This window comes from Hippoglossus stenolepis, chromosome 12 (genome assembly GCF_022539355.2).
Source record: "Hippoglossus stenolepis isolate QCI-W04-F060 chromosome 12, HSTE1.2, whole genome shotgun sequence".
Taxonomy (NCBI): domain Eukaryota; kingdom Metazoa; phylum Chordata; class Actinopteri; order Pleuronectiformes; family Pleuronectidae; genus Hippoglossus; species Hippoglossus stenolepis.
Window position 1 is genome coordinate 13,356,905 of NC_061494.1, and position 26,832 is coordinate 13,383,736.

The 26,832-nt window shown below is 41.4% G+C and overlaps 4 protein-coding genes across 6 annotated transcripts; 2 read left to right on the forward strand and 2 right to left on the reverse strand.

Moving 5' to 3' along the window:
• The first annotated feature begins 1,381 nt into the window (after positions 1 to 1,381).
• morn4 (MORN repeat containing 4) lies at positions 1,382 to 7,133 on the forward strand. Its single transcript, XM_035173137.2, has 5 exons — positions 1,382 to 1,468; positions 2,159 to 2,232; positions 4,028 to 4,142; positions 4,228 to 4,337; positions 4,432 to 7,133. Exons 2-5 carry the CDS (start codon positions 2,166 to 2,168, stop codon positions 4,578 to 4,580), a joined length of 441 nt encoding a protein of 146 aa, XP_035029028.1. The 5' UTR covers positions 1,382 to 1,468; positions 2,159 to 2,165; the 3' UTR covers positions 4,581 to 7,133.
• Positions 7,134 to 9,978: 2,845 nt separating this feature from the next.
• ankrd2 (ankyrin repeat domain 2 (stretch responsive muscle)) lies at positions 9,979 to 11,452 on the reverse strand. The gene is made up of 6 exons (XM_047342398.1): positions 11,372 to 11,452; positions 11,194 to 11,292; positions 10,974 to 11,072; positions 10,746 to 10,844; positions 10,556 to 10,654; positions 9,979 to 10,107 (listed from the first exon to the last, which is right to left on the reverse strand). The coding sequence occupies exons 1-6, from the start codon at positions 11,450 to 11,452 to the stop codon at positions 9,979 to 9,981; spliced, it is 606 nt and encodes a 201-aa protein (XP_047198354.1).
• Positions 11,016 to 16,373, forward strand: st3gal7 (ST3 beta-galactoside alpha-2,3-sialyltransferase 7). Of its 2 annotated transcripts, XM_047342414.1 has the most exons (8): positions 11,016 to 11,652; positions 13,927 to 14,080; positions 14,162 to 14,288; positions 14,384 to 14,721; positions 14,808 to 14,994; positions 15,121 to 15,261; positions 15,660 to 15,809; positions 15,912 to 16,373. In XM_047342414.1, exons 1-8 carry the CDS (start codon positions 11,451 to 11,453, stop codon positions 16,068 to 16,070), a joined length of 1,458 nt encoding a protein of 485 aa, XP_047198370.1. In that variant the 5' UTR covers positions 11,016 to 11,450; the 3' UTR covers positions 16,071 to 16,373. The 2 variants fall into 2 exon arrangements, with proteins under 2 accessions (XP_047198370.1, XP_047198371.1); XM_047342415.1 differs by lacking the exon at positions 13,927 to 14,080 and having other exon boundaries at positions 11,087 to 11,652.
• hps1 (HPS1 biogenesis of lysosomal organelles complex 3 subunit 1) lies at positions 16,363 to 25,407 on the reverse strand. Of its 2 annotated transcripts, none has more exons than XM_035173132.2 (18): positions 25,119 to 25,407; positions 23,289 to 23,479; positions 23,044 to 23,178; positions 22,482 to 22,624; positions 22,291 to 22,399; positions 21,029 to 21,189; positions 20,837 to 20,939; positions 20,649 to 20,733; positions 19,979 to 20,034; positions 19,695 to 19,862; positions 19,307 to 19,486; positions 18,721 to 18,797; positions 18,488 to 18,625; positions 18,308 to 18,373; positions 17,967 to 18,111; positions 17,263 to 17,376; positions 17,061 to 17,143; positions 16,363 to 16,976 (listed from the first exon to the last, which is right to left on the reverse strand). In XM_035173132.2, exons 2-18 carry the CDS (start codon positions 23,403 to 23,405, stop codon positions 16,814 to 16,816), a joined length of 2,043 nt encoding a protein of 680 aa, XP_035029023.1. In that variant the 5' UTR covers positions 23,406 to 23,479; positions 25,119 to 25,407; the 3' UTR covers positions 16,363 to 16,813. The 2 variants fall into 2 exon arrangements, with proteins under 2 accessions (XP_035029023.1, XP_035029024.1); XM_035173133.2 differs by having other exon boundaries at positions 25,099 to 25,407.
• Positions 25,408 to 26,832: the final 1,425 nt, after the last annotated feature.

Below are 26,832 nucleotides of genomic sequence, written 5' to 3' on the forward strand. Positions count from 1 at the left end.
GTTTACTGTGAGACTACATTAAACAAGAATTTAAAATAAACTAACATGGCGCTCAGTATATGCCTCAGTATACCCAGTCCCCTTATTAAACTACATTAACATTCACAGATTTTTATTTGGATCTGCACCATATTGCACACACTCATAAATATCAGTCTGAGATCGACGAATTATTTTCTCAGAATTCAACCCAAATGTTGAAAAACACCCTATATCACTATGTTAAAGAAAGTGAAAAGAAATCCTAGACCAAAAAATCCTGCATCTAGTGAAATGTCTTAACAATTGTTTGATGGTTTGCCACAATATTTGGATTAAGGATTAATTGTATACCACTGGTGCCTGGTCAGTAATTGTTTCAACTTTCACTGCAGTCAGTTCAAAATTTTAACGTGTCTAATAATTTGGTTAATGACCAAATACGACCAAACAAATCACCCTGAGCTGTACTTTGTTTTTTGTGCTAACTGACAAATGGTAGCATGCTAGCAAGCTAAACTAAGTGGAGAACATGGTAAATTCTAATGATAAAAAGTATTTATCATGAGGTATATTGAATTTAGGGAAGAAAAACTATTTATAGGGGCCTGCTTAGCCTGACGCACAAGTAAAGTAAATACTATCAAGTCAATTTAGATGCTATTTAAGACATTATGTCCGACTTAAGCTACTATATTACCAACTAACCCAAAATTACAAATTAAAATATTGTATCACATATATATTACATATTAGATAGCTAGTCGCCTTTAATTATAGTTAACACTCTATGCTTAACACATTACACAGCCTAATAGATTTCCCCAGACTACAGACCAATTAAACGGATAGATTCACTGTTAGCTGTAATGTTGAGCACTTTAAGAAGTTTCAGATTATATCCCCTATTTCAAATATGTCTGCCACTCTCTGTAAACTGTAGCAGACCAATCAGAGACAGTTTTAATAAGAGAAATCAGCATGTAAAGAAGCAGCCTGCAAGATGCTGTTGTAATGCTGCCTTCAAGTGTCGTCGGAGGAACTGCAATCCTGAGCTGCAGCGTGCAAATAAAAAACAACAAAAAAATTACACAGGCCTGGTAGAGGGTGGACAGTTTTATATAAAGATTTCTAAACTGAGTCTTTATGGGTCAGAGACAGAGAACATGTGAAGGAATACCCACAATGAAAAGATTTTAGTTTTATTGTTTTGGAAGACATCAGAGTTTACATTGGAGTTGCTGTAAAACTGAAGTTCCTATACATTTATCAGATAAAACAGCCACATAATTTATTGTCATCTGTGGCCAAGATAGCGCAATCGAAGCTTTATTGAATTGTGCTGTAATACTCTGATTACCATATTCCGGAGCTCACGGGCAGCACCTGAACGCGACATACGTCTCCCAGCCGGTGTTTTGATAATTCTACGCCCTCCGGTGCTGTGCGGTGCTTTCCATGCTTCAGAGACGACTAACGTAGCGTGCAGGTAAACGATGGCATTTGTAGGTGTTGTCGCCTTTTCACTCGTTGTTGTGTTGCCACAGGACTCAGTCTATTCACACTGCAGACGTGTCATTATAGAAGATAGAGTCTATTCAACAACATGCATGTAAAAGGCTGCACAGCATCCAACCACGTTGGCAGCACAAGTTGGATTTCTACAATAACGTGTCAGTGTTGGTGTGAGCTGGCGAATTATTATATATTAATGGCGCCTGCGTGTGTAAAACTACACCTAACTGCCATTCTGCAACACACTGTCATTTGTTTCAAAGCAAACAATCATTTTTAAAATGGTCACCAGCTTTTAGTTTGGGTCTGCAGTCAGGTTTTTTCAGTCTTTCCCCTTTACAGATGGTTTATGCTTCTACACTCGGTATACACAAGCATCACCACCACTAGTATGGATTAGATATTGTTATTTATCTATTGATCCATCCCCAATTTCTTGTTCTATTACAGCAGCTTTTCACCTGCACAACTTTGAAAATAATTTCCACCCCATTTAAACATCTGAAGACTTGAAACCCTACTCAGCTTCATGTCCTGAAAGATAATCCTCACACTCATTTATTCATGTTGTCTGGTACTGTAGCGAAATAAATCCAATGTTTCTAACATGAGGCTGAACGGTGGTGAGCCTATAATGTGTGTGTTTTGTGTGTGTTGAAAACAGGGATACCATGACTCTGACCAGGGGATCCTTCACCTATGCCAGTGGGGAGGAGTACCACGGCGAGTGGAAAGAAGGCAAGGCATTCGTGCAGTCAGTTTTCAAGTTTGTGTGCAAGTGTCACTGGCTTAACTGCAGAGATAAGACAGACTTTCACTTTCACCATACTGCATAGTACATCTAGTCCTTATAACTCTGTTCTCTTATCAGTCGAGAAAGAAGGAACAGTGTGACACTGAGTCCGGACAAATGCATTCAGTGTTTGTCGTATAAAGTTTGATTTAAACTGTTTAAGTTGCAAAGGACAAAATACGTAACATTTATTCCACCAAATTATTTATATTACTAGTTGTTAGTGAACATAGTTTTTGGCATGGTGCCCTGCAGCACATGCTAATACAATAATCTTTTCCATGTGTACCAGTACATTAGTTCAGCTCAACTCATACAGTTTATCACTATAATTCAAACGTGGTCTCATGCACACAAACAGGACAGTTGTGACCATATTCCATTAAGCTACTATAGAGAGTGCGTAGAGAGGTGACTGACCTACCTCACCATGTTGAAGATAGTGGTCCATCCATATATGCTCCTAAGTTCTTCCTTGGCTCATTCCCTAATGTGCACAAACTTTTTAGTTAAATTTGTTTTTCAGTTTTTAAACAAACAAACCAATAGCAATGGAAACATAACCTCCATGGTGGAGATTTGTTAGTTTGGGCTTTATGCTCATATAATCATCATTCCAGGGTAAGAAAATCTGTTAACTGTTATAGGTGCTGTGATATTTATCCACACCTGGAGTAAATAATATTTAATACTAGTAGTACAGGATATCGATGGCAGAAAATTCAGAATATTATGTTTTCTTGTCCTGACTGCCCACAGGAGAAAGTATCCTCATCCGCAAAATCATGAAGATGCTTTCACTGCTTTTACTGTCTCTCTCTCTCTCGCGCACCGTGATGCTAGTGACATGCCCGCTAAAGCTATTTAGTCAAATCCCAATTAGCTAGCATTGGCAACTCATGACGAACAGAGCCAGATTTACCAGCTCTGGCTTTGTCAAATCTTCTGGATTAGACTTTGGAACCGTTTGGGAAATCTCACAGGGTCCTCTGTCAGCTGCTGTAAAGAAACCAAAGCAGTGGAAACACGAGGGGCAAGACTCATCCAAGGGTTTTTATTTTATTTTGCCTGCTTTTGTGTCAATGCAAACAAGGGTGTTTTCCTTAACCTCTCAAAGACCACTTGCATATTTTTCCATTGTGGAAGTTGCAGGTGTGAGGTAGTCCAGAAACTTGTAGATGCGTCCTCTGACATGAGTTTACGCCTCAGCAGTGGATCATAGGCTACTAGGAGGGGACTGCATGTACATTCCTTGACTGTTTTCACAGTCTGGATCCTAAAGTAGAAATCCCTGCTAAAAAATCTGATGGATTAGACTGCTGTAATTCCCACCGCACAGGAGGCAGATGGGACTCCTAATTCAGTAGTAAACCTTTAGCTGACAGAGGGTGAGGGTGGTGGTGGTGGAGGGGGAGTGCTTAAATCCGAGCACGTACCGACTCATGTGACATATCTAGTGGTTCTACAAAACCAAGGGAATATTAAACCCTGAGCCGCATTGCAAGTTCAAATGTCAGTTAGTAGTCTCTTACAGTGTGTTACTACACGCTATTACTAAAGAGTAATCTATAAGAAGCTAAGTGGTTAGATAAGGCATGATGGCACCCATGTAGATAAAATTTGAAATATAACGGTATCACAATCTCCTCTCAAGGCTGTTTGACTTGACGGGATTTCCAGAGTTTCCATGACGTGTTTGTAGTCTGAGCGATGACTGATTGATGGTGTGTAACTTTCCAGGTCGGAGGCATGGCGTTGGTCAGCTCAAGTTTCAGGATGGAACCTGCTACACCGGCCAGTTTGAGAACGGACTCTTCCACGGCTCTGGTGTGCTGCTGTTTACAGATGGATCCAGGTGTGTGAGCAATCGTGAGACAGTTTTGTCCTCTGTCAAAAGTTACAAATGACACCCCCCCGGTCTCTTCCCACCACCACATCAGGTACGAAGGAGAATTCGCTCACGGAAAGTTTCAAGGTGCAGGAGTCTTTAGCCGATACGATGGCATGAAGTTTGAAGGAGAATTCAAAGACGGACGTGTTGAGGGACGTGGTAAGTCTGTTACACCACTGGAACAATTTTTCCATCCGGATGTCAATATTATCTCTGTGTGGTTGGTCATAGTGTTCTGTGTCTGTGCCTCCAGGGCTATTGACTTTCCCGGATGGAGCTCATGGTGTCCCACGAAACGAGGGCTTGTTTCAAAACCACAAGCTGCAGAAGAGAGAGAAGTGTCCAGGAGTGGTGCAGCGTGCGCAGGCCTCAGCCTCCAGTGCTCGCAGTCTGGCACTTTGACCGTCGTGGACCGTGACAGAGACGCCACGGTCAGGGTTACAGCACCTTCCAGGGGGGCCTCAGGGATGTGTACTAGTATACTCCCCTCCAGCTCTTCTCTCTGTGTCTTTCTCTCTTTTTGTCACCATCACTTTATTTTTCTGCAGCTTCCTTGCTTCACCCTCACAGCAGCTCGGGAAGCACATGCAATTAGACCAAACAATGGCTTCCTGTATGACTGACTTGAAATGCACAACACCATGAAGCACACGTTTAAGTCTGCAAGTCACAACAAATTCAGCTGTCTTTCTCTTGAACAGTGTCTTAGTGTTTCACAACAGTTAGCTTTCATACTTCAGATGACTGAATATGGAAGACCTCTTCTTATCATGTTATTACACATCTGGTATTTAAAGAGTTTTCTATTGCATTAAGGTGTAAACTGTAGATAACGTCAGATAACGTAAAGATTTTGACCACTAGGTCCCCATTTAGTTTTTTTAATAATAGGCCATGAGGATGCACATGTGCCCAAGTGTGTGGGTAACATTACACACATTCTGTTTTCACACTCTTGGACATTTGAACAAAGATGCATTGCAATGCATCCACAAAGGTTGCAAACATGGACCGTTGACTGTATATAAAGGTGGACGACATGACAGATCTCAAAAGTGAAGCCTGATGTATGTTCAAGTGTTTCATTTTCTGAAACCACCAGTTCAAGATGGCAGCGCTCGTGTACGGGACATTCTGGCTTCATTTCTTCTACATTGGCAGGAAGTAGACACACACGTCGTCCATCTTTTTGTGCAGTCATTGTTGTGGATCTGAACCACGCAGGATTCAAAATATTCAACAGAATTGGGTATACAAATATTTGAATTGTAAGTAGAATGATTCTAAATGATTTTTTCAGACCTCAAAGATACACAGTGAATGTAAACATAACTTTTGTCTGTTTACAAATATACTTGACGGGGCCCCTTTAAAATCTCCATCCATAGTGCTGCTGCAAAATCTATCATTCAAGAAATGCATTTAATCACTGGTGGTCTCTTTTTTTAGAAGATCACTAATCACATTTGCCTTAAAAAAGGTTTTCGTGTAGTGGAATAGTTCAAGGCCGTCCGTCTGAAAATCCGATGAGGCACAGCGCCCTCTCCTTCCCCTCTCCTCTGCATCATTTGCCCTACAGTGTCTGTCAGCCTAATGATTTTGAGGTCTGCCTGAAGACTGTTACTAAGCTGGTGCTGACTTCCATCTCCCATCAAGTCCTGCTGCTGCCCTCCCTCAGATAAACCTCCCACTCCCAGTGGAAATCTTTGGAAAGGATGTTTAACTCATTTGGATAATTCTCTCCTGTTTTCCCCTGTGTAACCTGAACACCTGGACGACTGGAAATCCTCAAAGTTGATAAATAATCATGATTAAATGCATTAAACTCGGGACTTACATCTTAACTGAGGCAGCTGAATGATAGAGACTTTATACATCAGACGTATTTAAGGGTATGTGATTCTAATGTATGTGTTTTTTTCTGTGAGATGTATAGATATTTATTGTCATTGATTGTGTTTGTTTTGACATTTCAACGGAATTATGAGCTCATTCTTTGATTGTTCTTGTAGAGAATGGTGTCCCTGAGTTATTTAAGACTAAGTGTGGTTGAGTATTTTGAAATATTGAGAATTTGGGAACCATTATAGCCAATCATAGGTATTCTATGACTGCAGATTAATTCAGTGTACTTGAATCGTTATAGGCCTTACAAAGCATTTGTAGACGTGGTTTGTCTAGGGTTGCTTACATAGCACTTCCACCAAAGACAATCAAGTGATATTATAGGTAGGGAAGCCTGGAATATGTGTTATTTCTTACAGCTGAACAACAGAGACAAATCGATGGGGACAAATCCCCCTGGGGCTTCAGCGCGCAAGGAGAACAAAAGGAGAGAAGATTAAACAGATATTTGGTATGAGATTGTGTTGTAAATATTCCTGAAGTCTCCATTCTGGATTCTTATTTTCTTTGTTATATTATACAAGGGGGGGAAAAAAATATCAATACTCTATTATGAGCCCATACGGTTGCTTGCTTCAGTTTAATCTGAAAGGTAGCCGAAAAGCAGAGCAGTGCATGCATTAGTGCCGCTATCTACAAACACACACTACTGTCATGTTTGCTGTATGTGCAAAGTGTGTAATATGCTGCATTTCAAATCACGTAGAAGCAATTTGACTTTCCTCTCTGTTGGAAGCGACGCCTGCTCGAGCCTTCTTTGCCTACACACTCCTGAGTGGAACTGAACACAATGGAATACCGCATCCATTTTCCCTACTACAAACAAATGGTGCTTTAAAAGCGTGCCTGTCCAGACTTTCACCTGCCTGGAAAATATCATTGCCATGGTTACCTTTTTCTTTTTCCAGTAACAGTATAATGCTGCTTTGAGTGCTCTCAGAGAAAACTACTGCACGGTATCCTGTCATTCTCCCGGAATAGGTCTGAGTATGTATCAACAAGGTGGTAAACGCTTGACGTGTTAAATAAAGCCAAGTGTTGAAAAAGAAACATTTGTATTTGGGTTGGATTCGTACATTTAGACACGTAAACAGTTCCATTGTAGATCATTTTACAGCCATTTCTGACGTTCTAACACAGATACTGGAATGAGCGACGTTCGCAGCTGTACAGGGAAGTTTAACCATTTCATGAATAAACAGGTTTCTCTGGTTTTTGGCTGCAACACAGCACAAAGCATGAGCCTCCAGTTCCCCCTTCTTATTCTCCTTCTCACTCCAGCCCCCTGCAACATCAGAGCACAACAGCACACGGCTATAGTTCACATGGAATCAAAAATGACATCTAACTAAAGCTGTAAAACATGTATGAGTCCAACATATTTAAGAGCGCGAGTCGTTTTCTTCCTCACTGCATTATATTGACAATTCACAGTTGCATCTCTGTTGGGTCGCATTGACAAAATAAGTCTGTGACCTTCTGCTGTGACACATGAAGTCCTGAACAGTTAACACAGCCTTGACTGGAACAGGAAACATTGCGTGCGTGTGATACTGTATCTGATGGGTTGTCTATGGTGAACACATTGGTATTCAACAGAAGGCTGCAACTGAACCTTTTTCAAAACAGCATTTTCACATTCACATTGTGAAGTAGAACGGCAGTAGAGAGCATATAACTCCAACAAGGCCCTTCGGTCTCCTTACATTCAATCAAGCTGCATCAAATTTCACACACTCAGTTCAGAATATACCTGATTGTTTTTTTTTTTTACATCTAGATCCATGATTCATTCCTTGGAAAAACAGCAAAAATGTCAAAACATAAAAGAATAAAAAACCCTGGATCCGCCCCCTGATCCAGAACCCCAACATCTGATAGGTTTCGTGGAAAGCTGTTGTTTTTGTGAAACATATCCTACTCAATGGATAAAAATACAGCAGCAATGCTATACTATATCATTGTATATACATTTTTATGTCATTTTTATACACATTTCTGTTTTGTATTATTTGTATCTATTCTGTATTGTTGTACTCCTTCAACTTATTTTAAATATTTTAGAAATATACAGATTTGATCCTTTATATTTCTTTTACCGTTCAGGAATTTCCCAGTTTGGGATCAACTATCTCTTCATCCATCAATCCCTCTATCTATTAATTTATCTATCTGTCTATCCATCCATCTATCTTAACTCTGTGTGGTTTTTAATGTACTTGTACAGGACCTAGATGAAATGAACAGCAAAACAATGAATGGCTGTATGTATAATGACTAACTATACAACCACATACTAAACGGGAGGTTTGTTTCTGCAGTGTGAGCGACCAACCTCCCTCAGGAACATTTGAGCCACTGATGATACGAGGAAAATATGTCCACTGAGCTCCCGCTGAACCCCTGACTCGCAGCCATCTCCGCTATCGACAGCTGACGTCTCCAACGCGGTCCTGCTCTGAGCTCTGGCCGTGTCTGTCGCCTCTATAAAACAAGGCACCTTTTGATGTATATTCAAATTCAGCTTCAACACCATCTGGTAAAGCCTGTGAAGACTCTCAGTCATTCAGGTCAAGGTTCTAACAGAAAACAGGACTCGAGGGCAACTGGACTCGGCTGTAGATACTTGGAGATGTTTCATATCTCATCAGAGCGGTTTCTTCAGCTCTGACAGAGCGGGGGGGTCTCAGATGTTTAACCTCTGTGGCTTCACTGATGTTACTTGGTTGGTTCGTACTCCTGGCTGTTCTAACTAGGCAGGGGAGTCACCTGAGAACAAGGGTAATCAAATTCCATTTTTGCAAGTGTGAATGGTTGTTAGATCCCATGGGAAGCGATGAAAGGACAGCAGTGTATGTGGATATGTATGTGGTGTTGTGGTGGTGTCATAGTTCTGTTGCGAGGTGGTTTCTCTACTTTGAAACTAAAGACAGTCCCTCTCCCTTCTTTCAAACCACCATCTCTATTTCAAATATGTACAGTTATTTTTATTCTGGCCCTCCTGTTTTCATCTGTGTGCCCGTCTGTCTGTGAGTTAGCAGGATTACACACAAAAACTGGGCGGATTACTACCAAACTTTGTATAGAAATGGGGTATGGGTCAGGAAATAACCCATTAAATTTTGGTGCCGAGCCAGGACTGTTTCTCCACATTGTTTAGCAAGACAAGGCGGTTTTCCACATTTTCCTTCATTTCCCAGAGAATAATTCATGGGTCTTGATGATAAAAACCAGACATGTTTAAGGGGCTGATATTTATGAGGGCGTGCAATTTGGTGCAGATCCAAATAAAAATCCAGATCTTGTGAATTTAGATGTGGTCTCACATATATATGTCTGTGCATTCCTCACTGCATTGGACCTCACACACTAGATTGCTTTTCTCGATGTGCAGCCTTTAGGATGAACCAGTTTCGTTCTTGGGCGAGGGCTTTGCCACGAGCTTGAAGTACATCCCTCTGGTGTTTGTGCTCCTCTTAGTGGCACATCCTCACCTCGGTGTCGCAGGGTTCTGATAACTCTGTGTTCACCACCGACTGGATGGATGGCCCTCGATTAAACTTTTCTTGGATTATGGTCTGTTAGCAATATTCAACCTCCAAAGGCATCACAAATCAGATATTAAACACGAGAGTGCTCCTAAGATCACAAAGCTCTTCAGAATTGAAAACCAAAGCCAAAGCTTAGCGAAAGAAGATCGTTTCGAATCCAGGCAAATATTTTCTACACTGGTGTTTAGACTAATCTCAGAGGTTAACGCTCACACCATATGGCCCATAAGTTAATGCATCTACTCAAATACGACATAAACAGATGTACAGTGGAGTGAGAGAATGTATTTGGACAGATAAGCAACATTATACTGAATGAGTAGATTTTCATCTTTCACTCTGCATTATTCCCTCCTCTCTTGAGGTGTTTCAGGGGGCATCTGTCCCACCTCCCTCAGCGTCTCCAGCCTCTGCAGCGTCTCCATGATGTCAGACTGCCACTGTTTGACCTGCTGCAGTGCCGTCACTCCCTCCTGGAACACAGTTCATACTGTCAGTTTGTCAGCACGGGGTCATACTGTATGTATGTACGGTGTTTGAAGTGTAAAGTGTTGATTAGGACTAAATTGCTGATATGCAATCTGTTATAAATGTGGCAAAAAGTATTTGGGACTTGGACCAGAAGAGCAGCAGCAGAGACTGAGCTGCCAAAAAATGATCTGGAACGTATCCCTGTGTGAAACAGTGAAATGTCTTTTTTATATTTTGGCTTTTGTATGGTTTAAAAGGGAGATATAAAATGTTATTATTGGATTCATCCCAGCCTGTTTTTATGCTTTATGCTGAGCTAACCCACAGTGTTGTCTGGCTGTAGCATCATAAGACGTAACTCCTTAGGGGAAAAAGCTAATAAAAAAAAAATGTTCCTTTGAAATCCCCTTCAAGCTAAACTAGACGTAAACAACAGCAAGATAAACTCACGAGATTCTTTATTCTGGCGTCGGCTCCTGCATCGACGAGCAGTTTCACTATCGTGTATCTGTTGAGACGCACAGCATCATGCAGGGCTGTGTCTCCTTCCTGAGAGAAGTAAACACGTATTATTGACAGAACGAAATTATAGAGGTGATGAAAACTGGACAGAAAGACGGCTGAGCTGCTTCCTGTATACCCTGTCCCTGCGGTTGATTTTGGCACCACAGGACAGCAGGTACTCCACAATGGTGCTGTGGCCTGTTCTCGTGGCCACATGCAGGGGAGTGCTGTTCAGCTGCAGTGTGACAACAACACAGTGACTGTTATTTGTATGCAAATCCACATGCAAACACACAACCGCATTTCAGTAAATGTTCGCAGACACGCGAGCTTTTGTCCCAGCGCAATTAAAATGCCCGTTCACCTTATCTCCCATGTTCAGGTCGGCACCGTGACTCTTCAGGATTTCAACAACTTCCAGGCTTCCCCCTCTGCAGGCCCAGTGAATGGCCCCAGAGCCCAGCTGGAATACAGCAGCAGGGACCCATCATGTTAGCTGTACTGACTTCAGGCAGCTAGAAGAATCTAATCTTCAATCTCATCATCATCTTTACAAAGGAGCAATGTGCCTGCACATGTCTTACCTGATCTTTGAAGTTGATGTCAGCTCCTCTTTCTAAAAGACTGTTGACGACTGTGGCGTGTCCTTCCAGAGCGGCACGATGCAGCCCAGTCCTCTTCAACTGGAAAATGTAAATTTACTATTGTAGATGTTATTTATTTATTGTTTATGCTGTACATTTATCTGTGCTTGAAACATACCTCATCGTGCACATTAGGATCCCCACCATCTGCCAGATACTTGTCTATCACATTCAGTTTGCCTTGAGTGGCTGCATTCATGAATTCTGCAGTATCAACGTGTCCTATCTGTCAATGCAGAAACACACACACGCACACACACACACACACACACACAGAGAGAGAGAGAGAGAGAGAAGAGGCACAGGCGAGAGACAGATCCAATTTGATATCTCTTTGTGCACATGAAGATAAGGTTTCAAAACGGCAGCTCACCACAGGGATTTCCGCAGACAACCTGGGTGAGTCGGTTTTCTTCTTGATCATCTTTTTCTCTTCGCACAGCTCCCTGACATTTTCCCCTCCACTCAGCTCCAAAATCTCACAGCGTTGGTCTGAAGAAACCCTCCTCACTCGCTCCTCTGCCTAAAAAATGTCAGAAGCAATTATAAAGTAAAAAAAAACAGTATTAGATAAGCTCGGGGAGAGAAGTATTATAGGAGGGGAGCCAAGTAGGCCAAGGTCTGCTGAGAGTCAGGAATGATGTACTGTGTTAATGTCCAAGTAAATTCATAACTTAGTGTGAGCTATTTTTGGCTTTAAACAAATGTAATGTTCCAAATAAACTGCCTCCCCTATGCTGTTAATATGTTTTCACATCATCTATCAATGAATGAGTACAAGTTCCTTGTATTAATGTTTACTCGATTAATGTGACTGAATAACGTTGTTATTTATTCTATCGATGACAGGTTGTTTTTGGCGGATTCTTGATTGTATATATTTTATATGTATATTTCTCTTGTGAGTAAAAAAAACCCTTTAATTTAATTTAAATTCATTTAAATTACCCTAGAAGATAACTCCTAAGTAATTCCATTTTATTTAAAGTTAAAATCAGCAGTAATTATTTGACAATCATATTTTCATTACACAATAATACAAAATATAGTTCCATGTTAGAATAAACAGAAATATTACATCTATGTGTGTTAATGGCAAAACATGAACAGGAGCCTTTAAACTTCAAATTAAAAGTCATTGACAGGTTTCACTAGAGCTCATAAGCTAAATTAATTCAGGGTAAACAACAAAACATCAAACAAAGCTACAACTGCCACTACATAACACACTGTACCTTGGTTTGCATTTATTTTCTATCTACAAATGGATCTTCAAAAAGACTGTCAGACATTTTCTCCTCACGTCTTCCACGTTGACATGTTTTCTTGAGTGATGCACATCCCTTCACATAAAGCTCCTGTGATGTTAACAGTTGACTATAATTCAACCTGCAATGCCTCATACAATCTCCCTGCAGGTGAGTGATTAATGATTATCCCTATAGGAGCCATATTTAATGTAAGGCACTATAAATAGAATACCATCACATGTGTCACAAGTATTTCACCTACCGGAATTTTCGTCTCGACTTCTGTTTTATGGTCCATCATCACCGAATGCTCACTGCTTCCATTTCAATTTACAATGGAAAAACACAGTTAATAAAGAAATTTCAAACAGCTAAAATCTTTCTAACATTAACTACTGTGCTAGAGGTGGTTTAAGAAAAGCAGCGGCAGATGAATAAACTCTGCTCTGCCGGTCCGGTGGCTTTCTGGCAGGAATGCAGGGTTCACTGTGGGACATTGTGTTACCCCAACAAACAGGTGTGTGTGCACTGTGGTGTGTGGAAGCATGTTCTGTATTTGTGTGCTCCTGCCAGCTCCACTCCCTCTCTCTTCACCTCTTTGTTATGTGTACACACACACACACACACACACACACACACACACACACACACACTACAAACTATCTCTAACCTTCAGGCATGAAGCCCAGGTCATGAGCTGAGGGAACTTGTCCTACACATGTCTTTTTTACACACACTGTTTTGGGAGGTTTTGTTATTTAAAGAGGTTTCATTATCTTCAAGTGAAACCTTTAAATATCTTTTTGACCAGCACCACGACAACCAATCACTGTGCAGCTTCAGCTTAGGTCAATTTTTTCATTCAACTAAACCATTTTATAAGTAAACACATCTACATACAGTAGATGAATGAATGAAATCTACTTTTTAGTGCATGAAACCTTTCTGGTGTCCAGCCATCTTTCCTTTTAGATGGACAGTTGGTCACACACTTATTTACATGCATTCCTGCCATAAGGTGACCTGTTAATGGTTAACCATGTGTTATTAAAGGGAAGTGGCAAAGTTCAGCGGGGTAGGAGCCATTTTAGCTCCACGGGACATGCGTCTTGCTGCTTTCCCATCAGCCATGGAGCAGAGGAAAGCCGTCGGTTAACTCTCAGTTTATGTCTCTACCAGGCTGCCTGTAAGTTATATTGTTATATTGTTCAAAATAATGTTCCTCTTGATGCTTTAGTGAGTAGAAACCTTCTGAATAGACAGTGTTTGTTGACATTGACATAACGTGCTTACAACTGAGCTCTACAAACACTTATATGATACCTTTACTACTAGATAAGTTCGTTAATATGTCATAAAATGATGTAGATCCAAATCTACTCTGTGAAATCAGAAATGTGTATGTTTCACTGGGGGGTTGCAGGTACCATGGTGACGCTGGATCACTTGAGTGCAGAAGACACAGATGACGACTCCTTGCTGTTGCCTGAGGCTGCGGAGGCTGCAACACCAACACCTGTCTGTCACAGGCAACTCGTGGTCACAAATACCGACTCCAGGGATTTTTTCCTCACCAGGTCCAATCATTGGCAGGAACATATTGACTCATTTGTGGAGTTGTTAATATATAGTCTTTTTTCCCCCTCTCTGCTGTCCAGGGGTGAGAACCTTGTCTTCAGTCTGGTGCTGCTGATTGGATGCTACTCAGCCGTTCTGATTCCTGCCTATTTCCCCATGGATCAGGTGGCAACACTGGGCAATGACTTTCAACATCCCAAAGACCTGGTATGGATACATCCATCCAACATCACCCATTACCACAGTCATTAAAGCAACTCTTCTTCACCATTACCAAACTCTCTGTTTTCCCCTCTCTTCAGGTTTTACTAAACAGCTCAGCCACGCTGCTGTCAGGCCCCTGTCAGCCTCACTGGAGTCTGAACCACCTCAAGTCTCTGTCCTGGTCTGGGGGCCTCGTGGACATCCCCGTGTTTGTGCAGCAGGACAGGCCCGTGACCTGGGATCTGTCCCCTCCTCTGGGGCTTCAGGGCAGCGAAGAGCCTCTGGCCCTGGCTCTTGCATCTCTGCCTGAGCATAACCTGCCTCCATCACTGAGGAGAGACGGCAGCTGCAAGCGATGTATGGTGGTGGGCAATGGAGGGGTTCTGCACGGGAGCCATCTTGGATCCCATATAGATCAGTATGACATCATTATCAGGTATGTTTGCCAGTGTCAGACAAGCAGAAGTTGAAGTAAAGCTATAGAAGCAATTTCAAAAACACAATTTTCATCTCTGTTACTAGGTTGAATAACGCTCCAGTGCCCGGCTTCGAGAGAGATGCTGGTTCCCGCACCACCATCCGCTTGCTTTACCCAGAGGGAGCGCCTCTCTCTGCAAAAGAGTACAAAAATACCTCCATGGTCGCACTGGTGGTTTTCAAGAGCCTGGACCTGGACTGGCTCACTTCTGTCATCACCAAACAGCCTCTGGTAAAGCCCTCATCACGTGAACCATTGCACACAGAAATGCCGTATTGCATAAGCTGTGAGCGGCACAGCGACACTGCTGTCACACATGCATGCTCAACATCTGCCACGCTGATTTTATTTTAACAGAGCTTCTGGTCCAAAATGTGGTTCTGGAGAGAGGTGGTGGACGATATCCCTCTAAGACCAGAGAACTTCAGGATCCTACATCCGGAGATTATTCGCAAGACGGGACAAGTGCTACAGAAATATGCAGTGAAACATGGAAAAGTGAGTTCACGTGCATGTTCTATATTTAACTCCCTTTTGGCAAGACACTCACCCTCTGCTCATGCTTCACATGCCATCAACATTGCATGCAAGCAGCAAAAAAGGGGCATAGAAGACAAGTCTTTAACGTTGCAAGATGTTTGAGGCATTTTCACCAGTTTCCCAGGGAATAATAAATAGTTCCTGATGAAAGAACTCAGGTATGTTTAGGGGAGTGATATCTATGAGTGTGTGCCATTTAGTGCTGCTCGGTTGAATTTAAGAGGACAGCTGGGCCTTGGCAGAGGTATCATCCTAGTTATCTGTTGCCCTTTAAAACAGTGCAGCTCTGGAGGATATTCAATCAAATGAAAAGCTGGTTCTACATATCATAGAGTGATTTTCCTCTTCTCTAGTAGATGGTGCCCACACTAGGTGCCAGCGCGGTGGTGTTGGCTTTGCAGCTGTGTGACCAGGTGAGCCTGGCAGGGTTTGGCTACGACATGCAGCACCCAGAGGCCAGGCTTCACTACTATGAGACAATACGCATGGACGCCATGAAGGCTCAAGTAAGTTTAGATCCATTACCAAACAGTGGCTCACACTTTCCTCTCACGCTCCTACCGATTTATTTGTACGTTATTTTCATTATCCTCATTATCGTCATCCAGGTGGTGCATGACGTCAGTGCTGAGAAACTCTTCTTGAGGGACCTGGTGACTGTGCGAGCTGTGACCGACCTCACAGGCGCATTGGGAGCCAGCAGCATGGAGACCAATCATATAGTGAACTCCACGTGCACTCCTCCCTCTCACTGTGAGCATGTATAGCGTCCTCCATAAGAGGCTTGCCCAGCATGGACTGACCTTTAAAGCGCCCACAGTCTCTGGATGCTGCACGAATCAACGATTGTGGAGACAAAAATAAATGTATGTTGTTTAAAAATCAATGAACTATTTACCAACAGTTTCAAGAGTAGTTATCATACGGGTGAATACTGTGTAATCACAAATCAGGAAAATGCTCAGAAAATGACTGGATTTTTTTTTTTTTAAACGAATACAATGATCCATGTTCCACACTGTGCTATTTACATTATGTTTACAATGACGCAATAAAAAGTGAATAAGAAACTACTGACATTTATTGTTTCCATGACAAGAATCTGTGTATGAATCCGTATTGTACATAAATACGACTGCATGTTGATTCATACAAATTATGAAACTAGAAGTAGTGAAGACTGGAGAGTTTCGACATTTATACAAATCCTTCAGCTGCAAATTTTTAACAGTTAGAAAAAACACATCTACAGTAGTAAAGCACGTCAATCTACAAAAATTTAAGGAGCGATATTATCAATACTTAATACAAGATACAAAATAGTGCACATCTGTGTTTGCTGATAATAAACGTAAGTGCACGAAATAAATTATGTTACGTCCTTATAACCTTATACAGATATAGGACACAGTATATATAGAGTGCGAGAGAAGTATTTCTGGTCCTTGTCAGTAGTAACGCAGTGATGTCTACCTCAGCTACTGTGACTCAAGTGTGTGTGTGGGTGTGTCTACAGCAAGGGATTGCGTGAAGGCTCCCACAGTTTGCTCGCCAGCTGTCGGCAGTGCTGGAGGATGATCTCGGTGGGGATGACCCCCAGGTGGACGGTCAGCAGCTCGTAGCACCTCACCCCCTCAACCTGGTGATTCTTGTTGTAGTACCGCAGCAGCTTCCTGATGGACACAACACGTCCTATAGTCAGCGGCACTCTCGTTTGGATCAATCACATCCATTTCGGCCACAATGCTGTCGCTTACCTGTAGTAGTCCCAGGCCAGCATCCCGATTGGGGCAGAGTCATCGGGTAGGATGGGTATGTCCCCGGCCTCTAACTTGTAGCCCTGTTTGAACGGATATTCACATTATATACATGCTGTGTTTTTATTATTTTTACAGTATTTCACGACACTAAATACACTTAGTTTTACAAATTGGAAACAAATACAGGCCAATAATTTACCGTTTCATTTTCAAACCAGAGGAAGTAGCAGAAGTAGAAGTCTCCATCACGCAACGTGACAGTGGAGTAACCCTTCCGGAGAAAGCGGCGCGTCGTGCTGACCAGGTTCCAAACCTTCAGGAGACATCAGTCCAGAGAGATTAATTTAACTTAGATTCATTTAATGTAAGGAGCATTTTAGATAATACCAGTTAAAACTCCAATGGCCCACAGCAGAGGCCAAAGGCTCAACAGTCCCCTTATGAAACCGCATTCAAATTCACTCGATCCAGATTTGTATTTTGATCTGCACCAAAATAAAACACACTAAATAAATAAATAAATATCTGTCCCTTTAACATGTCTTATTGTTTCATCAAGAGCCATGAATTATTCAAGGAGAAATCAAAGAAAGATTTTCTCACAATGAAAAAACATCCTGTATTCACCCTTTCATCCACTCCAAATCTCCAAGGCTTCTTCCTTGGGTCACGCCCCACCCCTCCACATAATTTCATGGAGTAGTTTTATTCATAATTCTGCTGACAAACAACCTCCTTGGCAGCGGCAAATATGCTGATTCTACAGCTACGGACAGTTAGCTTGGCTCAGCACAGAGACTGGAAGTGTTCACAGGTTCTGGCGTGCTCCTTATCTGCCAATGCGCAATTTAACCCTAATTAGCTCTACTCTAATTAAAAATGTGCACTTCAAATATGCTTGACCTTGTTTTTAATGAACTGAGCCACCGGCCCCTTCCCCAGCTCAGACGTGGTGCGTTCTGTGATGCTGAGTGACGGTGCGATCATTTGGCCGGTGGACCGGTCCACGCAGATGAAATGGATGAGGCCTGGGAAATCCTCCAGGTAAGTGAGAAGAACTGGGTCAAGATCAATACACTCAGGATAAAAGTGCGTTATATTTTTTAAAAAAAAAGGTTTTACAGGAGAACGCCTTCGGTTAAAGAAATAAGCACGTAAAAAAAAAATTATAAATGTGGTTTTGTGAAGAGATCTGACACATCATCGGCATCACAGGGAGCAGGATTATTTTGCTGAAAGGATATGAAACCATGGTGATATTCCTCTTGCTTTTCACCAACAGAAAGTCCTTCCAGTCCATGAGTTTCTCTCTGGAAGAGAAGAAAATTAATCAACAATCACTGTCTGTAGGAATATGTTTGCTAAAAACTGCACATTCTTAATTGATTGAGAAATGAAAAACTAAAATCCTGACTGATACTCACTGCGCCATGGTCTGCGCTCGCTCCTGCAGACCCTGGGAGAGACGTTGAGGAATGTCGCCTGGTCCTGGTTCAATGAGGAAACACTGTCGGTATATACCACAGAGCTGCGTCTTCATGTGCTTACACCACGGGATGAGACTGAAAAACAAAACATGAATGTAAACATTCCTGAGGAGAGTACAGCAGCTGTGCTATGATGCATTTTGGCCAGCAGAGGGCGGCAGCAGACCTACTCTTTGTTGAACCCAGGTCCTCCTCTGGCATAGGCTCGATTCTTGAACTCCGTCCAAACATTGAGTAACTGAGCAGACTGGATAGAAAACAGAGGAAGAAAGGGTTATTTCATTTTTACAGGTTCAAAAACTATAACTAATTCTCGAATGAATAAACTGTTTATTTCGGTTAAGGGGACTTTTCTATAAACTGCTTGTCCTTTACTGGATTATCGACAGATTAATTCAAATTAAGATGAGGTGACGATAACAAAAAAGAATTTAACAAACCAAAATTTTGTATTATAATGTATTATAATGCACTGAGGGAAAAGAAACACTTCAGGCAACTTTAATTGTACTTTTTGTTTTACAACATATACCTTATTAATTTATAAACCTTCATGGTTTTTGAGATACAATAATAATGAATGGGGACTGAAGAAAAGTTGACAGTTTACTTTCAATAGAGGTTGTATTAGAAAAATACATATAGAATATTTTAAAGAAAATAATTGTAAATTGTTGTGTTTTACATGAGAAGTCCGCTTTAAATTGTTTCACAGAGATACTTGAGATAGAAAAGTCGAGTGTAAAAAGCACGTACCTGTAACTCACTGGGCCCCAGGGCTTTAATGAATTTATCCAGTTTGCTGCGGATGTCGTTTATCGCCAGTTGTCCTCGAGTCGAAGAGGAACCTTCTTGTCCTTCATTTAAACACTTCTCCAGTTTGGCAAAAGCCTCCAAAAACTTATACACCGACATGGCCACTGCATTGGTGGGAATCTGACATGGACAAATACAGACGCTTAGAAGTTGTTCAACAAGGTAATAAAAATGTATAAAATTGTAGTTTCTTAAATAATTTAAGACGAATGTGTGATAAGTGAGCTCCCCCGACTGGCCACAAATGTTAAGACTGATACAAAAATTGTGTACACATAAACAAATATAATTATGATACTAATAATAATGGGTGTTGTCATCCACAAACCTTCGTTAGCAGCACTAGCGTGATGCCGGGCCACAGTGGCAGACAGTACATGGAGTGAGGCATCATGGGATATAGACCCTCTTTGCCTGAGATCTCTAAAAAGACTCTGCGAGGGGTTGAAGGGTCGGGAGGAGGAACCTCCAGAGCCTTCAAGCTGTCCTCTGCCATCTGAGGAGGATTATCATTTCATCCAACTGTGAGGTCTCGTTCCAAATAATGATCAATTTATTGTTTAAACAGAATATTAGATATCAGGATAAACTATTGGGAACATATTGTCTCACCTGGATGTCTGGGTCCATGAACTCAAACATAGGGAGACTTTCTCTCTCGGCCTTGTCTGGAGACAACATACACAACATACTGTTATTTAGAAACTGTAAGACTGTAATGATGAAGAATACACTCAAATTACACAAATGTCACTCCCTCAAACAACACGTCAAATTACTGCCGATTGGTCAGTGATATACAACTTTAAAAATTATTACATAGCCTAATGTGTTCGTGTGCATAACGTTACATGTATATGGGCTGGGATGCAGGCAGGGACATGAATGTAAATGCATAGATGTGGCAAGGTGTATATTTTCCGTTTTATGTATATCAGTGTTTTCCTGTGTGGTTTATGTCAGGCTGTAAAAAGAAACTCCCTCTGGGGCGATAATATTGTAATTTCAACAAGGACATGTAGAGAAATAAAAACCGGTGTAAATACAAATATGTAGACTCTGCTACACCAGTGGTCCTCAAGCTTTTGCACTTCAAGGACCCCAACACTGATACATATCAGACCACGGACCCCCATATGAAGAGATTCTTTGCATTTGTGTGTGACAATTAGATGAAGTTATAGTGAAAAAGACAGATTCCCCTCTTTGTCAGGGACCCTCCTGGAAGCCCCTCAAGGACCCCTGGGTGTCCCCAGACCCTACCTTGTTCTACACAACCCACCTGAGCTGCTGGAGTCTCTGTCTGTAGGCGACGGCTCGGGGGTGTAAAAACTCTCATGACCAGAACCCGAAGTACTCTCCACATCCTTCACAGACACACACACACAACAAACACAGATGATAAACAATCAGAGACAAGGTGACCAACATGTTGTGGTGCTGCTTTGGGATTGCTTTAAATTTTCCTACCTCAGGACCCGGGTCATCCAGGTCTTCGTTGCTAGGATACATATTCTGTGCCATGATGATGATGGCCAGGAGGTCGGAGGTGGCCAGTGTGCTCGCATTGCGGCTAGAATAAGTGGAAGAGTGTTTTATGTCTTGTATAATATGAATTACCGTGCACTTTGGAATAAATGTGGAGAGTTTGTGGAAACAGACCTGGAGTAGAAAGCCAGCAGTTTGGTGTGAACTAAGATGAAGGCGTGCAGCACCTCCTCTCCCGCTCTCTCCGCGCTGCTGTTGAGCTGCTGAACTAAACGCCGCTCCAGGAACTCGATGCACTGCTCGCACAGCGTGGGGTGGATCAGCCTCTCCACTGCCTGAGAGGAGGAGGAGAAGGCATGAGAGTGAAAGTGATCGTGAGGATTTTAACCCTGGTTTTCATCCTGGGTCGAGCATTTTTAATTTAACTTAAAAATGACTTGACACAAATTCTGAAATTATCAACCTAAAGGAGAAGTTAAACCAAGAGTCATTTTATTTTTAGGGAAATGTGAGGTTTTCTGATTAGACTTCCTCTAAAAAATATGATAATTTCTACATTTGATGGGAAAAGCTAATTCAATGTCAAGTTGTTACTGCTTCACAGAAAAAATAAATAAAAATATAGGGAGCAGACAAAATAATATAAACACAAAAAATGTTTTCAACAGTAACAAAATGTTGGTTTCCAGCTGCTTCTGCCATCTAGTGGTGAAATGTTTATATCATATCTGATTTAACAATACACCAAAGATAGTCAGGGTTTTAGTTACAAATGTTGTGACTCAGAAATAGAAAGAATAATGACCATTAAAATGCCAAAAATGTAAGAGGGGAAACTATATATAATAAATCCAATTATCTTTCAAAGAGACATACTATGATTGACTGAAGTGGATGATGTTATACTGTAAGTTACACTACTCATAGGGAAATCCAACTGAAAATCGTGTAGTCTGGTTATGTCTTAGCTCAGAATGCTTGCATACATGCACAACATCTAAAAGATATTTATTTTGCACAGGGGCAAAGATGTGGTCTGGATCAGGGAGGAACATATTTAATTTTTGGTGCGGGGGGGGGGCAGATCCAGGAACATTTTTTTCCAGGGCCTTTTTTTTGCCATTTTCACAGGTTCATGATTTAAAAAAAGCAGGAACATTTAAGGGACTGATATCAATAAGAGTGTGAAATTTGATGCAGCTTGATTGAATTTAAGGGGACTGTTGGCAGAGCTCTGGGTTCTCCTGAGTGAAAAATAGTTACAGAGATGAGAAGAAAAGAAATCCTTTGGGGATAAAGAGATTGGCATAAATCATAGAGCTGTGTCTTTTTAAAAGATGTTGCAGAATCTAAGGCAAAACTGTCCACATAAAAAGAGAAAATGCCCAAGAGTTAAGCTGAAAGCTCGGCTGTTTAAAAGGAGCCTCGCACTGCACCTCCACTAAGAAGCTCTGGTCGTTCTCTCGAAGGTGGCTGTAGGTCTCCAGCAGACTCTGGAGATGCTTCCACAGCCTCGCTCTCTGCTCCGTGTCCTGAGGTCGCAGTCTGGGGACAAACAGCACAGTTCAGACATCAAACCAGCCGCTGCATTTCAACTTCTTAGTAGGGTTCGCACTAAAAGTCTTACTCTCTTCTGAGGAGCTGGGTGCTGAGGGTGACCATGCCAAACATGACCTCGACCATTTTCTTCATCACATAGATCTTCCTCCTCAGAGCGTCCTCTCCCTCCTCGCCGTCTCCATTCACAGCAATGTAGAGACACTCGTCGAACTGGAGACAAAACGACCTAATTAGCCAAGAACTTGAATAAAATGGAAAGTAAAGTGAAGATGTTTGTATTTAACTGCTTTGTGTTGATTCTGAATTGACTTTAAAAAAGTCATGCATCATGCGCTGCAGGCGGACAAAGCCTGGTTTGATTCCTTAACAAGACTCACATGACAAACGTGACGCTGCACTGTAAGAGAGGAGCCTGCATTTACATCACAGTGCTGTTAGTGTCGATGAGGGGAGATTCGTTAAAGCTGGAATCTGCTTTAAACATTGTCGTGTTTCCTAAAGTGTCATAAAACATCACATTCTTTTTTTTATTTCTTAATGGATATGTCACATGAAGCAGAGCTAATCTGGGGGATTTGTGCAGGGGTGAGGAGGGCTTTTATTTTGTTATTTTGAAGGGCAGCTGCTACCTGGTGTAGGACGTAGATGTGGTTGTTTTCCGTGGTGAAGGAGGTGTAGTTGTCACCGAGCCTGTCCACCATGGTGCTGCAGGAGATGATGATGGGAGCGAACAGAGTGCTGATGCTGTCCTCAAAGGCAGGAAGCTGAAAAGACAAAAGGAAGGGGAGGAAAAATGAAGAGTTATTCGGACAGCTATGCGAAGCCGGTTAAAAAAAAACTTTAAAACTACATTAACACTATTTTCCTGTCTTACCCCCTGGCCCTCCTCTTGAGACTCCCCATACTGCTGCTGGATGTTCTGCTGAAACTCTGGGTCAGTCCAGTGGAAGAGGACCTCGGCGCTTTCACTGGCTATCAGCAGGCACTTCATCTGGACCACAGATGCGCTCCTGTCCTGCTTCACTGGGGTGTCCTATTTACTCCATGAGCTCCACATGCATTATGCTATAAAAGAAAAGGTTGAAAGTATTGAGGCAAAAGACATACCAGAGTCTGGGGGGGGTGGGGTTGTGGGAGGATTCAGAGTCCTGACATGTTGCTATTCACAGCTGGGTCGAGTCCAAAAAGAAGAGGGTGTTATGATCATATATGTGATGGCAGAAAGAAAATGAGATTCGTGATTAAATGTTGAAATAGCACTTAATATCTAAATGATCCTGGACACTTTTTTAAAAAAGACCACGATTTCTTACAGTTAACTTATTAATGTGACAAACTTCTGCTCTTCTGAAAACACATCTGTCTCTCATTTCTGACAATGCTACACTGAGAGAGTTGTCAGGAAGTAAGGACTTTAATTTGAAATTGTGAAACGCAGCTCAGTTAAACACTTTAAAGACATCGAACCGTTTGATGTGAAACCAGAAATCATCTGAACATCATCATTGATCAGGCCGTGCAGTTCAAAGATATAAACAACTGTCTGATATTCAAGCCAATTCACAGCCGGACACTTGTTTTTTATTGAAATTTTTTCAGATTGGATACTGAACCACACATTTTTCTGGGAATAAAGATGGCCGAAGCCATGGGTGTCTGTACACACTAAAATGTAACCATCCATTCGCTGTCACTGAATCACTGGAACAAATACTTTCACACAGGCCTAGTTAAGAATACACTGGAGCCACTGGGGCCGAACTCTGTGACCTTTTGACCTAAAAGCCACAGTCTCTGGCAGATGATATTTTATTACTGACAACCTCTGGTGGAAAAAACAAGTAGAGTCAGTGTCAAATGTCAACTGTGAGACCAAAAAAAGAGTCCACAGTCCACATGTATACCTTCATAAATCCAGCCTCCTCCATGTTAGTAGATGGGAAAGGGATGAAACAATAAAGTCAAATTACACATCAGATACATTTTTTTATCAAAGATGGTTTCCGACATTTAAGTTTGTTCCTATCACACTGATGTTTGTTCAAGTTTTCATTTATCCAGTAAGTTTGGTTTGAATTAGTTATTTGATGCTATAAAAACATGAAAACATCATGACAGCTGAGACGGACTACCGTTTCATCGAGCATGTGTAAACATTCCACTTTAGCTTATGTGATTTAGTTCATGTGCATATTTGTGGCTTCATATTGAATTGGAGTGTTGCATTGTATCGCTTAATATCTATGATGCATTTGCTTGTTTATAATCTTGGGTTTGTTGTACAGTTAGTTTGTTTTATACTGCACATGTATTATATCCATATATATTTGTAATTATAAAAGACAGGCCATTTTACTTTATTTAAGGTTGCCATCTGATTAATCTGTTATATATATATACACTCTGATTCATTCAGTATTTTGTCTGTTGATTAATAAACAAACAAACAAACAAACAAACAAACAAACACAGCAGATCCTGTTAAAGTGCTGTGACCCAGCATGTAGTGATATTCTTATAACTGATCTTTCTATTTACTGTTTGTAAGTGTTCTGATCATCTGATCCGATCCGTCAGCTACACCCCGTGTTTTACCTCAAGCCTCAGCTCACTTCCCCTTTACTGAACCTTTCACTGCTGCACACACACACACTCCACAAACACGACACTTCCACTACACGTACACAATCTCAGGAGGACTCACTGTGGGGACGATCCCAGAATTCTGCGTCCTCTCCAGGCTTCGTCCACTCACTGTTTCCTGCAGATCGAGGAGGTTTTTTAACTTCTCTGTGTGTCTCAGTGTGTGTGGGTGTGTGTGTGTGTGTGTGTGGGTGTCAATCCGCTTCCTTCCTTCCGCACAACACGTGGTCATGTGACAGCAGCAGCAGCAGGTCTTCACTGTGGAGGAATGTCACAGGGCTGCAGGGTGAGGACTCTGCAGGAAGCGACTGCTCCTTTCAGTGCCCCCTCTCCTCTCCCCCTCACCCTCCTCACCCTCCACAGGAGCCCAATGATCACTGAGGCAAGAAGAAGTCATGTGCTGCAGCCTGAAGTGGGGCACATGACACACACACACACACACACTCACACACACACAGCCAGAGAGAGTAAGGGGCTGTGAGGTGGACAACACAACACACTGGTATTTGAGGAATGCAGCTACCAGGACTGAGACCTGAGATTAGACGTGTGTTTGTGCTTTGTTCTTTTTAGTTTGCACAATCGTTTAATACTCAGAGGAACAATAGACATAGTTTACAACATGTAGGTCACTGTAATACACAGACTGAGGCTTGTGGGCGGGATTATCTTTAAATACCAAATTAAATTCTCATCAAAAAGGTAAAAGTTATGAATCATAATTAATTGCGTTCCCATAACATATAAAATATCCTAGTGATGTGTTCACTAGTGTGTTTCATCTAAATTGTACGAATTGTTGTTTTGTTTACCCTAGAATGGGCCCTTTATATTTAAAAACTTTATATTTACATCAGGAGTGGATTCTCTCTATGGAGGCTGCCATGTTTTTTACAGTAGCCCAGATGGGACAAACTAAACACCTTTTGAGTTTTTTTGACAACTGAAGGCTACCACAGGTTCTCCTTCATGTTTGGAAGGGGAGGGTGAGGTGAGGGGTATTCAGCTGCAACATGAAACTTCACCACTAAATTCTACACACTGAACCTTTAAGCAAATTAAAATGTTACTGCAAACATTTAACACAAGACTAAAGGTTAGAGTAATAGAGTTATATTATATTATATATTATATATGAATGCTGTGCATGAAAACATGAAACTAGCTAGAATGGCAATCGATCAAGCTGCACCAAATCTCACACACTCATAGATATCAGTCCACTACATATGCCTGATTATTTTAGTCAAAATACATGAATTATTCCCATAGAAATCATAGAAAATGTCAAAAACCCAATGTTAAAGAAAGTGATAAAAAAACAAAACAGGAATTGATCTGGATCTGCACCATCTGAGTTCTTTCCTGACCCACATCGCATCCTTCCACTAAGTTTTGTGCTGATCCGTCCAGTCGTTTTTGCCTAATCTTGCTTAAAAACCAACCAACCAACCAACAAACAATTGATAAGTTACATATAAGTTATATAAGAAATTCACAGTAAACTTCCAACTCACTATTGCCTCAGTTATTTGTTCCCACATACATACATACATACATACATACATACATACATACATACATACATACATACATACATACATACATACATACATACATACATACATACATGCATACAAGCATACATACATAATTTACAAACATATGTTTTCTTTTTGTATTATATATAGAAAACATGTGGAAAAAGAAAAAGAAAAAGAGAAGACACACACACACACACACACACAAACACAGAAAAATCCCCAAAAATTCCA

Coding starts and splice junctions, on each gene's coding strand:
- morn4 (XM_035173137.2), top strand. CDS start 2,166: ATGACTCTGACCAGGGGATCCTTCACCTATGCCAGTGGGGAGGAGTAC. Junction 2,233..4,027: donor CCACGGCGAGTGGAAAGAAG/GCAAGGCATTCG, acceptor GTAACTTTCCAG/GTCGGAGGCATGGCGTTGGT. Junction 4,338..4,431: donor CGGACGTGTTGAGGGACGTG/GTAAGTCTGTTA, acceptor CTGTGCCTCCAG/GGCTATTGACTTTCCCGGAT.
- st3gal7 (XM_047342414.1), top strand. CDS start 11,451: ATGAATTCTGCAGTATCAACGTGTCCTATCTGTCAATGCAGAAACACA. Junction 11,653..13,926: donor GATTTCCGCAGACAACCTGG/GTGAGTCGGTTT, acceptor GGGGGGTTGCAG/GTACCATGGTGACGCTGGAT. Junction 14,081..14,161: donor AGGGATTTTTTCCTCACCAG/GTCCAATCATTG, acceptor TCTGCTGTCCAG/GGGTGAGAACCTTGTCTTCA.
- ankrd2 (XM_047342398.1), bottom strand. CDS start 11,452: ATGAATGCAGCCACTCAAGGCAAACTGAATGTGATAGACAAGTATCTG. Junction 10,845..10,973: donor ACCTGAACATGGGAGATAAG/GTGAACGGGCAT, acceptor GTCACACTGCAG/CTGAACAGCACTCCCCTGCA. Junction 10,655..10,745: donor AAATCAACCGCAGGGACAGG/GTATACAGGAAG, acceptor TACTTCTCTCAG/GAAGGAGACACAGCCCTGCA.
- hps1 (XM_035173132.2), bottom strand. CDS start 23,405: ATGAAGTGCCTGCTGATAGCCAGTGAAAGCGCCGAGGTCCTCTTCCAC. Junction 23,179..23,288: donor CTCAAGAGGAGGGCCAGGGG/GTAAGACAGGAA, acceptor TTGTCTTTTCAG/CTTCCTGCCTTTGAGGACAG. Junction 22,400..22,481: donor ACCCAGCTCCTCAGAAGAGA/GTAAGACTTTTA, acceptor GTTTGTCCCCAG/ACTGCGACCTCAGGACACGG.